Genomic DNA, 13,214 nt, shown 5'->3' on the forward strand with positions numbered 1-13,214 from the left:
AGAGAGACTTAATGAATTCTTTTGCTTGGCCTCTACTGAAGATGGCTGGTCTTGCCCTTGACTATGTTAGAGCCAGCCCTATCTGAATACCATTGATTGACCGATTGAAACATGACCTAGGGATCTATTGAATGGTTAGCCTCACTTCTAAACCTGGCAGATGGGTAGATGAACCCATGACTTGACTCATTTGGCTTTGTTAATAAAAATAATAACAATAACTGTGGTATTTATTAAGTACTTACTGTATCTCAAGCACTGTACTAAGTGCTGGGGGAGACACAAAATAATGAGGTCCCACAGGGGGCTCATGGTCTAATAGGAGGGAGAACGGATAGCGAATCCCCATTTTGCAGTTGAAGGAACTGAGGCCCAGAGAAGTGAGGTGACTTGCCCAAAGTCACACAGCGGACAAGCGGTGGAGCTGGAATTAGAACTCGTGACCTCTGATTCCCAGATCCATGCTCTTACCACCACGCAGTGCTGCTTCTCTTTTCAAGTCATCCCCTTCTTTCATCCAACGCCCCTCCCACCTCATCGCTCTCCACCATACTGCCTGCAATCTAGACTGTGAGCTCATTGTGGGCAGGGAAAATATCTGCTATATTGTTATATTTTACTCTCCCAAGTGCTGATACAGGGCTCTGTGCACAGCAAACACTCAATAAATACAGTTGACTGACGGTCTCCTGATATACCATCAGAGACCACCCAACTCATTTTCCCCTGCCTCCAAGGGTGGAGGGATGAAGAGGGGAGGGATACTGAGTCATCGTTTTTTGCCATTATCTGGTCTAACAGTTCACCCAACTCCTCTGGGATAGGGGGCAAGATCCAGGGGAAGAAGGAGATTATGAGACAGTGATGATGCTGAGAGACGGGTGAGAGATGGACAAGGAGAGAAGAAACGAGGGAACCTATCTATCAACTCTCTCATATTGTACTCCAGCACTTAGAACAGTGCTTTGCACATAGTAAGCGCTTAACAAATACCATCATCATCATTATTATTACTCTCCCATGCATTTAGCACAGTGCTTTGCACACAGAAAACGCTCAGAAAGTGTCATTGATTGATTGAAAAAGCAGAGAAATTGCCTTCAAACCCTCTTCCTGTCTCTCTCTTTCTGATACTCATACCCTCTGCTCTCTTTGTGTCTCTCCATGAGTACTCATTTCTATCTTGGCATCTGTCAGTTCCTTCCTTTTTTTCTTCCCCTGCTCCCACAGAAACGATCCCTCTTCAAGAACACAGCTCTCCCCTAAGTGGTAAAAGGTGAGGACAGTCCTCTAAGATGGTTGAGAGAGGTCATTACAGAGCAAAGAAGCCTTTCTCCTGCAGCCCCTGCTGATAAAAGGCACAGGGAAAGAGCCAAGTGTCATTCGTACATGCATTCATTCAATCTTATTTATTGAGCACTTACTGTGTGCAAAGCAATGTACCATTACCTGGTCTAACAGTTCGCCCAACTCCTCTGGGATGGGGGGCAAGATCCAGGGGAAGAAGATTATGAGACAGTGATGATGCTGAGAGACGCATAAGAGATGGACAAGGAGAGAAGAAACGAGGGAACCTCACTTTGTACTAGCTTTGGAGAGTACAGTAAGCGTATTGGGTAGAGCACGGGCCTGGGAATCTGAAGGTCATGGGTTCTAATTCTGGCTCCATCACTAGTCTGTTGTGTGGCCTTGGGCAAATCGCTTCTCTGGGACTCAGTTACCTCATCCGTAAAATGTGGTTTGAGACTTTGAGCCCCTCGTGGGACAGGGACTGTGTCCAACCCGGTTCGCTTGTATCTTCCCCAGCGCTTAGTACAGTGCCTGGCACATAGTAAGTGCTTAACGAATACCATTATTAACATAACAATAAACAGACACATTCCCTGACCACAGCAAGCTCACAAACCAAGCCAAAGGTCTACAATTCTCAGGAATTGAAGGCGATACGGAATAATAATAATAATAGTAATAATAATAATAATAATAATAATAATAATGGCATTTATTAAGCGCTTACTATGTGCAAAGCACTGTTCTAAGCACTACAGAAGCAGGGGCTAGTCCAAGCTATCCCTGGAGGCTCATTTGACTGTTCTCGGGCTCCATTGTTGGGAGCACGGACAATATATCTATCGATCGTATTTACCCAGTGCTAATTTTGTGCCAAGCACTGTACTAAGCACTGTCCTGAGGGACAGACTTTTAGGGTCTGACAGGAGGGTGAGGCCACGGAAAAACTCCATCCAGACTACAGGCGGGCCGTAACAGATAAAGCCGGGGGGGGTGAGGATGATCCTGTAAAAACGGCAGGGCAAAAACTTGGCGTCCAAGGACTTGAGGAGGGCGATGGATGGCGCGTTGTCTTCGAAGACGTTGCCCTGAATGGGGAAGCCCCTACTCTGTAACTTCCTGGCCAGCGTGGTGGACACGAGGCGGCTGTAACCCCTCTTGCGATGCTCTGGAAGGGTGTAACTGTGACACATCGTGGAAAACTGGTCCGAGAGGGCCCAGGAGACCGGCTTCCCATTGTCCCCCAGGACGCACACGCTGGGGAAGTGGCGGACGAGTTCGGCGAGGTACCTGAGGCACCGATCATTCCCGCCCCGGGACCAGGTGCTGTTGAGCAGGTCGGCGTCGGCCGGACTCAGGGAAGATAGGCGCGGGGCGGGGCTGGTTCTGAGAGAAGACAGGCGAAAGGTTAACAGCATCACAACGTCGAAGAGCAGCGTGGCCTAATGGACAGAGCACGACCCTGGAGTCAGAAGGAACTGGGTTCCAATGCCGGCTCCATCCTTCACCTGCTCGGTGACCTTAGTCACTTCTCCGGGCCTCAGTTTCCTCAATGGCAAAATGGGGATTCAATAGCTGTTCGTCATCTTACTCCGACTGGGAGCCTCATGTGGGACAGGGACTTTATCCACCCTGATTAACTTGAATTTACCTCACTGCTTAAAATAGTGTTTGACACATAGTAAGCCCTTAACAGACACAATTTAAAAAAAGAATCACAGGACAGGGGGTCATCTGATCCACCTCCCTAGACACCCCTAAATCTTATTCTTGACTTTCCCACTTCCTTGCTCCTCGCTCACAGCCTTTCCCCTTCAAATCTGCCTGACCAAAATCCTACTGAAAATCTACCTCCTCCAGGAGGCATTCCCTAACTCATTTCCACATTCTGATTCTAATAATACTAACAATGATGATCTTTGTTAAGCGCTTACTATGTGCCAAGAACTGTTCTAAGCACTGGGGGAGATACAAGGAAATCAGGTTGTCCCACGTGGGGCTCACGTGGGGCTCACAGTCTTAATCCCCATTTTACAGATGAGCTCACTGAGGCCCAGAGTTTTACGTGACTTGCCCAGTGTCACACAGCTGACAAGTGGCAGCGCTGGGATTAGAACCCATGACCTCTGACTCCCAAGCCCGTGCTCTTTCTGCTAAGCCATGCTGCTTCTCTCATCCCTTAATCCTTACATGTTTCCTTCACTTATTACTTCCATTTCCTCACCTGTAAAATGGAGATCCCGTACCTGTTCTCCCATTTATACTGTGAACTTTGTGTGAGACAGGGACAGTGTCTCATCTGGTGAGCCCACTGTTGGGTAGGGACTGTCTCTATATGTTGCCAATTTGTACTTCCCAAGCGCTTAGTACAGTGCTCTGCATCACAGTAAGTGCTCACTAAATACGATTGATGATGATGATGATGATCTGGTGGTCTTGCCACTCTGTTATATTGTACTCTCCCAGGAGCTTAGTACAGTGCACACAGTAATACAACTGATTGATTGATTATATCTACCCCACTTATTACCACAGTTTCTGACACACTGTCAGCACTTAACAAATACCATTATGATTCTTGAGCCATTATTTATTCATTTTTCCATACTTTGGCTATCGGTTGTTATATCTACATTTTTCCTTATTCTCCCACTGTATGTATACAGTTTAATATCTGCCTGTCCTCCCTCTCACACCGTAGGCTCCTGAAGATCAGAGACCCTGTCTTTTATTTGAATTGTTCTCTCCCAACAGCACAGTCCAGTGCTCTGTACAGAGTGTTCAATACATCATCAATCGTAGTTATTGAGCACTTACTTTGTGCAGAGCACTGTACTAAGTGCTTGGGAAGTACAAGTTGGCAACACATAGAGACAGTCCCTACCCAACAGTGGGCTCACAGTCTAAAATAAAATACATGCCACTGAAAAAAATGAATGAATGAACCATCAGCCAACAGTATGAGCACTTATTGTGCACAGAGCACTGAACTAAGCGCTTGGGGGAAACTAATATAACTGAGTTGGTAGATGCATCCCTTGCCCACAAGTACTAAGTGCTGGGGTAGATACAAGCTACATGGGAACGGCAAGAACACAACCCTCAGATCACTAGAGGGGTGGGTGTATTCGAAGATTTTTCAAAGTCATTTGACACCTTCAGCAGAAGAGGCTGATCAACCATGAGGAAGATAGACATATTTACTATAACGATTTTATTTTTTTTTTGAAATTTAACCACCTGAGGGAAGGCCAAAAGCTTACTATCTTTATTCTCTATTGCTTACCATTTCATTTCAAATGGTATTTGGTAAGCACTTACTATGTGACAGATACTGACTAAGCACTGGAATAGATACAAACTAACCAGGATGGACATAATTCATGTCCCACATGGGACTCCCAGTCTTAATCCCCATTTTACAGATGAGGCAACTGAAGCACAGAGAAGGTAAGCAATCTGCTCAAGTTCACACGGTTGACAAGTGGAAGGGCCAAGATGAGGATCCAGGCCCTTCTGATTCCCAAGCCTGGGCTTTACCCACTAGACCACGTTGCTTCCCAGGAAATCTGAGTCCTCACATCATCACCCCAAGGACTTCTTTGGGAGCGAACCCAGTCCAAAGCCCAGGAAGATGAACTTACCGAAGTGATACGTCTGGGATGAGCTTTGAGTCAGGAAACTGAACTGCTTTGAAAGAGAACAGTTGCGTCTCAAACTGCTTAGAGGTGGCCACCGCCTTGGTGATGTCATATAATTCATCCTGGAGCCCTTAGTTTAGAAAGAGGTCAAGAAAAAGAGGGTTTCATTTGAAAAGCCAGAGGGGAAGTGGGTAGTGCAGATTTGTTTCAGAATTCAATTTATCTTGGACTGGGAAAATGAAGTCTTTGGGCTGGAAGGGTTGATAGTCAATCAATTGATCAGTGATATTTATTTTACACCTATGGAGTGTTGAGTTCTGTACTAAGCACTTGGGAGAGTTGCACAAAAAGCAGAAAGACACCGTTCTTTCCCTCAAGGGATTTTTTAAAAATAATATTTGTTTAGATGTATAATCTAATGCGGGAGGTGAACAGAAATAAAGTATTTACTAATAGAGGAAATAGGAGGATAACCAAGGATATTCATTCATTCAATCGTATTTATTGAGCGCTTACTGTGTGCAGAGCACTGTACTAAGCGCTTGGGAAGTACAAGTTGGCAATATATAGAGATGGTCCCTACCCAACAACGCACTCACAGTCTAGAAGGGGGAGACAGACAACAAAACAAAGCATGTGGACAGGTAGGAGCATGAATATATCAGGCTATAATGGCTAATTAATAATTGGATGTACAGTTGAATATAGTTACATTACTATTCATTCATTTATTCATTCAATCGTATTTATTAAGCACTTACTGTGTGCAGAGCACTGTACTAAGTGCTTGGGAAGTACAATTCGGCAACCTACAGAGATGGTCCCTACCCAACAACAGGCTCACAGTCTAAAAGTGGCGAGGTTAAGGAAAAATATCTCAGTGTTTTTGGGTTGACACAAATTGGGGTGTTAGAGGAGGTGGGATTCTCGGAGGGTTTTGAAGATAGGAAAGCTGGGGTTTGGTAGATTTGAAGGTAAGGCAGTTCCGGACAGGGGAAGCAGTGTGAGCAAAGCTGAGGAAATGGGAGACTCGGGAGTAGGATACAGTTAGAAGGTGAACTTCCAAAGGACAGAGTGTGAGCCCTTTCAAACCATTCTCTTGCCTCTCGGCAGGATGGCACCTAATAACAATAACTGTAGCATTTGTTAAGCACTTACTTTGTGCCAAGCACTGTACTGAGCACTGGGGTAGATCCAAGATCATCAGATATCACAGAAGTAGGAATAAGAACAGGTATTGAATGCTGAATCCCCATTTTGCAGTTGAAGGAACTGGGGTAAGTGAAGTGACTTGGCCAAGGTCCCACAGCAGAGGTAAGTAGTGGAGGCAGGATTGAACCCAGGTCCTCAGACTCTCAGGCGTGTGTGTACTAGGCCTCTCTGCTTTTCTTAGATAATCCAGTCCAAGTCTCCCGGAAAGGAGATTCTACAATGTCCATTCCAGAGTTTAATAAGACCCTGAAGTTTTGCTCTACATTGTCCCAGCTGAAGTGGCAGCGGAGGAGAGTCACGGTGGGCCTACCTAACTCTCCCGTCTCACTGTAACCGGGATGCTTTTTGCTCCTTTAAAACGTCCATCCAGAATGGCAACTCGGTCGGTTTGTATCAAGGAAGTCATTTTCACCTATCTGGCTAAAGAAACCTGCAATTATTTCCCAGTAAATGCACGTCAGCGCATCAACTCAAAGCACACTGCCCAAGCAATGAATACACAGTTCAGGTCTGCTATGGTGATCCATTGGAATAAGACCATTTGAAACCATTTTGATTTTATTCTTCTTCAATCCTCTGGGCTTAGAAATAGGAGCTAAAGTCAACCTTCCAGCCCTTTCAGGTAACTTTCTTTCCTGGTCTTATACTGTGCCCGTTCAAACTTTTCCTCTCATTTCCCAACTATCTTCTCTCAAGTGGCCACTCCAGTCTTAAGAACTCCCTCAATAAGCTTTGGTTACAGATCCAGTAGTTTCAAAGAAAACTCTCCATGGAATTGACCCAGTAAACAAAAGAAACTCATTAATTAAAGTTTTCTTTTTCCCCTGAAGGTATGGTGTGGCTCAGTGGAGAGAGCACCGGCTTTGGAGTCAGAGGTCATGGGTTCAAATCCCGGCTCTGCCAATTGTCAGCTGGGTGACTTTGGGCAAGTCACTTCACTTCTCTGGGCCTCAGTTACCTCATCTGTAAAATGGGGATTAAGACTGTGAGCCCCCCGTGGGATAATCTGATCACCTTGTAGCCTCCCCAGTGCTTAGAACAGTGCTTTGCATGTAGTAAGCGCTTAATAAATGCCATCATCATCATCATCATCATCATCAAAAATCTGGGAATAGCCATTAGCTATATTAGAAGGTGGAAAGAGTAGTTTAATGTTAGGAGAAGCAGATTTACTACTTTTTTATGGTATTTGTTAAGCAGTTACCATGTGCCAGGCACTGTATTAAGCTCTGGGGGTAGATACAAGCTCTGTACTAAGCTCTGGGGTAGATACTATCATTATTTTTGTTATTATTATTCAAGAAAATCAGATTGGACATGGTCCCTGTCCCACACTGAGCTCCCAGTTTCAATCCCCATTTTACAGGTGAGGTAACTGAAGCCCAGAGAAATGAAATGACTTGCCCAAGGTCACACAGAAGACAAATGATGGAGCTGGGATTAGAACCCAGGTCCTTTGGACTCTCAGATCTGTGCTCTCTCCACGCTGCTTCTCCAGTTCAATTAGCACAGCTAAGTAGGGATTGCTTCCCATCTGATCACCTTTGAAAGCTTAAAAAAAAGGACAAAGCAAGGGAACGTTTTTTAAAGGCTACCACTAATGTCCACTCCTGGAATTCACCTTGTATCTGAAAGACTTGCTTCCAGTTGAAGACGTTCGGATCTCTTAACATATCCTGATAAATCCTGGCATCCTTGTAGAAGACCGCATAGGCGTTGGTGTAATGGTCTAAGTTGTCAGACTTGGCCTGGAGAAACACAAAAATATGCCACACCTCAAAATATCCAACCCGGGAGGGAAAGCCAAGTCTAGACTTCAGGGCTGTCCTGATTTGAGTTCCTCTTTGACTTCACTCCTCTATCACCAACTTTCTCACTGTACTTAGGTCTCGTCTATCTCACCGCAGACCCCCGTCCACAGCCTACCTCTGGCTTGGAACTCCTTCTCTTTATTTATTTATTTATTTTACTTGTACCTATCTATTCTATTTATTTTATTTTGTTAGTATGTTTGGTTTTGTTCTCTGTCTCCCCCTTCTAGACTGTGAGCCCACTGTTGGGTAGGGACCGTCTCTATATGTTGCCAGCTTGTACTTCCCAAGCGCTTAGTACAGTGCTCTGCACACAGTAAGCACTCAATAAATACGATTGATTGATTGATTGATTCTCTATTCATATCTGACAGACAATCACTCTCCCCACATTTGGAGCCTTATTAAAAATCACTTCTAGTCCAAGAGGCCTTCCCTACTAAGCCCTCATTTTCCCTATTCCCTCTCCTTTCTGCGTCATCCTGTTTTGTATCCTCCATTCATTCAATCATATTTATTGAGTGAGGGTAGAGCACTGTACTAAGCGCTTGGGAGAGTACAGTATTCACCCCATCCTTTGTCCAACTGCAGTTATGTATATATCTATAATTAATTTTAATGTCTGTCTCCCTTTATAATAATAATAATAATAATGATGACCTTTATTAAGTGCTTACTGTGTGCAATGGGGAGGTTACAAGGTGATCAGGTTGCCCCATGTGGGTCTCACAGTCTTAATCCCCATTTTACAGATGAGGTAACTGAGGCATAGAGAAGTTGACTTGCCCAAAGTCACACAGCTGATAAATGGCGGAGTCAGAATTTGAACCCATGTCTTCTGACTCCAAAGCCCGTGCTCTTTGCACTGAGCCATGCTGCTTCTCTAGACGGTATGCTCCCTGTAGACTGGGAACATATCCACTAACTCTATGCATTATTATATTGTACTCTCCCAAGTGCTTAGTACAGTGTTCTGCGTACAGTAAGAATGAATGTTCCTGAACTGCAGAGCATGATGTAAGTATTCCCTCCTCCTAACATTGATACTTATTTTAAATATCTTTCCAAAACTTAACTGAAGAAATTTAGCAACTATGAACCACTGAATTTACGTAGACAGGTAAATGGAAACTGATTTAAATAGTGAGCCCGTTGTTGGGTAGGGACCGTCTCTAAATGTTGCCGATTTGTACTTCCCAAGCGCTTACTACAGTACTCTGCTCACAGTAAGCACTCAATAAATACGACTGCTTGAATGAATGAATGAATGAGCACGTACCTGTCTCTGACGCCGGGTGACAACCGCTCTAAAGTCTGGCCACGAATCCACCACCACTTCCTTCTGAAAAGGATTTCCGCGGTTGATGATCATCACCGCTCCATACACCTGAGCCAGGGAAGTCAGAGAGAACACAGGAGATGTGCTTGTTGGCAACCCCTGCAACGTGGCCTAGTGGAGAGAGCAAGAGCCTGACAGTCAGAAGGACCTGGGTTCTAATCCCGGCTCTGCATTTGTCTGCCGTCTGACCATGGGGAAGTCGCTTCACTTTTCGGCACCTCCGACACCTCATCTGCAAAATGGGCATTAAACCAGTGAGCCCCAGGTGGGACATGGACTGTGTCCAACCTGATTAGCTTCTATCAACTCCAGCGCTTAGTATAGTGCCTGGCACATAGTAAGCATTTAAATACCATTATTAAAAAAACAAAAGAAAACAAAACAAAAAAAACAAGGTTGCAGATGGTGGAACGATTATACATTCCTGTCCTGCTGAGCAGTCTAACTTCCATCACAGACATAAATCAGCCCTTCTCCTCCCCAACACCAGCCCAAGACACATCATCCCCCAGCTCCTTATCCTAAAGTTCCCTAAACAGCTTATTATTATATAATAATGGTATTAATAAGGGTATTTGTTAAGTGATGACTATGTGACAAGTGATTACTCTGTGTATTAAACACTGGGGCAGATGCAAGATAGGTCAGACACACCACGTACCCGCTGTGTGACCTAGGGCAAGTCACTTAACTCTCAGTGCCTCAGTTCCCTCATCTGCAAAATGGGGACTCTATATGCACCTGTATATATGTATATATGTTTGTACATATTTATTACTCTATGTATTTATTTATTTTACTTGTACATATCTATTCTATTTATTTTATTGTGTTAGTATGTTTGGTTTTGTTCTCTGTCTCCCCCTTCTAGACTGTGAGCCCACTGTTGGGTAGGGACTGTCTCTATATGTTGCCAACTTGTACTTCCCAAGAGCTTAGTACAGTGTTCTCCACACAGTAAGCATTCAATAAATATGACTGAGTATTGGGGAGAAGTCCTGAGATTCAGCGGGAGGGGGGGGGAATCAGGGCGGCTCAATGGAAAGGTGATAATCCCCAAACGAAAGGCCTTTCTGCTCGATTTGAACTAGACAACAGAGTGAGTGTCAACCCTTAAACCGCTCACCCCTGGGGCACTACCAGGTGGTTATAACAGCATGGGCTGTTTGGTGTCATGTTGCCTTCCTGTAATAATAATAATAATAATGGCATTTATTAAGCACTTACTATGTGCAAAGCACTGTTCTAAGCGCTGAGGAGGTTACAAGGTGATCAGGCTGTCCCATGGGGGGCTCACAGTTTTAATCCCCATTTTACAGATAAGGTAACTGAGGCCCAGAGAAGTGAAGTGACTTGCCCAAAGTCACCCAGCTGACAGTTGGCGGAGCCGGGGTTTGAACCCGTGACCTCTGACTCCAAAGCCCGGGCTCTTTCCACTGAGCCACGCTGCTGTAACCACCCCACCCACACCCTGTTGGAACCAGTTGTGTGGCAGAGGGAAGCAGAGTGGCCTAGTGGGAAGGTTACAGGCCCGGGAGTCAGAAGGACCTGAGTTCTAATCCTGCCTCCACCACCAGTCTGCTGTGTGATCTTGGGTAAATCACTTCGCTTCTCTGGCCCTCAGTGCCCTTATCTATAAAATTAGGGACTAAGACCATGAGCCCCTTGTGGGACATGGACTGTGACCAAACTGATTACAGTGCTCAAGCGCTTAGTACAGTGCTCTGCACACAGTAAGCGCTCAATGAATATGATTGAATGAATGAATTAATGAATTACTTTGCATCTGCCCCAGAGCTTAGGAAAGTGCCGGGCACAAAGTAAGAGCTTAACAAATGTCATAAAAGAAAAAAGGAGGTCAGAGTCCTAGAACCTAATACCCTCCGACCAGACTTGTAAATCCTTGCAAATTCAGTTGTATTTATTGAGTGCTCACTGTGTGCAGAGCACTGTACTAAGCGCTTGGGAGAGTACACTATAGCAATAAACAGACACATTCTCTGCCCACAGTGAGCTTACAGTCCAGAGTCTACCAACTCTGTTGTATTGTAGTCCCCAAAGTGCTTCATACAGTGCTCTGCACACAGGAAGCGCTCAATAAATACGAATGAATGAATGAATGAATGAATGAATGAATGAATGATATTGCATCTGCCCCACAGCTTAGGAAAGTGCCAGGCACAAAGTAAGAGCTTAACAAATGTCATAAAAGAAAAAAGGTCAGAGTCCTAGAACCCAGTACCCTCCAACCAGACTCGTAAACTCCTTGTAAATTCAGTTGCAGTTATTGAGTGCTCACTGTGTGCACAGCACTGTACTAAGCGCTTGGGAGAGTACACTAGAGCAATAAACAGACACATTCTCTGCCCACAGTGAGCTTACAGTCCAGAGTCTACCAACTCTGTTGTACTGTAGTGCTTCGTACAGTGCTCTGCACACAGGAAGCGCTCAATAAATAGCACCGACATTACCTTGAGGGATCTGGGGAAGCTTTCCATCAACATCTTCTCCAGCATCCATAGCTTGTGGGAGCAGTTCAGCAGCTGCATCTTCTCCCGGAGGCCCGGCGAGCCTACGCAGGAAGAGAAATAACAAGTTGGGTTCTTGCTCACTTGCGCTATGCCGCTTGGTCATAGAAGCTTTTCCACTTTAAACCCACAGGTCTCACTCATGCTCGCTTCTTATTTGGAAGACGCCAAGACCCGTCAGTGAATATTTAACCTACTCTCGTGTGTTTGCTCCCATAAAGAGCCCACTGTTGGGTAGGGACCGTCTCTATATGTTGCCAACTTGTACTTCCCAAGCGCTTAGTCCAGTGCTCTGCACACAGTAAGCGCTCAATAAATACGATTGATTGATAAAGGATCCCTTCCGATTCCCCTTAATTTTACCTCATACCCACTCAGGGTCTCCACTCATTCATTCATTCAATCATATTTATTCATGAATCAGATTCATTCAATCTTCTAGACTGTGAGCCCGCCGTTGGGTAGGGACCGTCTCTATATGTTGCCAACTTGTCCTTCCCAAGCGCTTAGTCCAGTGCTCTGCACACAGTAAGCGCTCAATAAATACGAATGAATGAATGAATGAATATTTACTGAGCGCTTACTGTGTGTGCAGAGCACTGGACTAAGCACTTGGGAAGTACAAGTCGGCAACATATATAAACAGACAGTCTAGTCTGTTTGTATCCACTGATGGGCACAGAGCAAATGCTTAACAAATGCCAGTTGTTATTATTATCATTACTAATAACCTAAAATTATTATTAACATTAATGATGCTAATAATTATAGCAATAACAGGGAGTCAGGATTACAACCCAGGTCCTTCTAATTCCCAAGCCTGCGCCCTAACCCCTAGGCCACGCTGCTTAACGCCGGTTAATTGGGAAAAAGTATTTTCTGCATTTGCTTATGGGGACTTGAACACTCAAGAGTAATGAAACTCTCAGAAAGCTTTCGGTTGTAATTATTTTCCTTGGCACACGCCACAGGTTAGAGATGCTGCTATTAATGTATTAATGCTATTAATGTACTAAGCTATTAAGCGCTTAGTACAGTGCTCTGCACACAGTAAGCGCTCAATAAATACAATTGATGATTAATGTCAATCTAGCGAAGGGCTAACGTAACTTCTCATCACTCCTGTGGATTTTTCCAGATCCGGTGGAGGGGGAAGAAGGATCACTGTGATCTCAGGAGACCCTGTGGGATTAAAGATGGGGAAGCATTTAGAGTTCTTAGCAACAAAGGGACTCTGCAGATCCAAGATTGAGAATTACTGTTGGCAATCTGAGATAACGTGTCTGTTGTGTGACCTTGGGCAAGTCACCTAATCAATCAACTGCACTGATTGAGCTGTTACCGTGTGCAGAGCACTGTACTAAGTTCTCGGGAGAGTACAATATAACAGAGT

General features: G+C 44.7%; 1 protein-coding gene across 1 annotated transcript; it reads right to left on the reverse strand.

The window, feature by feature from the left end:
• Positions 1-2,085: 2,085 nt before the first annotated feature.
• Positions 2,086-11,842, reverse strand: GLYATL3 (glycine-N-acyltransferase like 3). The gene is made up of 5 exons (XM_038751888.1): positions 11,765-11,842; positions 9,234-9,341; positions 7,765-7,891; positions 4,935-5,061; positions 2,086-2,676 (listed from the first exon to the last, which is right to left on the reverse strand). Exons 1-5 carry the CDS (start codon positions 11,840-11,842, stop codon positions 2,130-2,132), a joined length of 987 nt encoding a protein of 328 aa, XP_038607816.1. The 3' UTR covers positions 2,086-2,129.
• Positions 11,843-13,214: the final 1,372 nt, after the last annotated feature.

Source organism: Tachyglossus aculeatus, chromosome 9 (genome assembly GCF_015852505.1).
Source record: "Tachyglossus aculeatus isolate mTacAcu1 chromosome 9, mTacAcu1.pri, whole genome shotgun sequence".
Classification (NCBI taxonomy): Eukaryota; Metazoa; Chordata; class Mammalia; order Monotremata; family Tachyglossidae; genus Tachyglossus; species Tachyglossus aculeatus.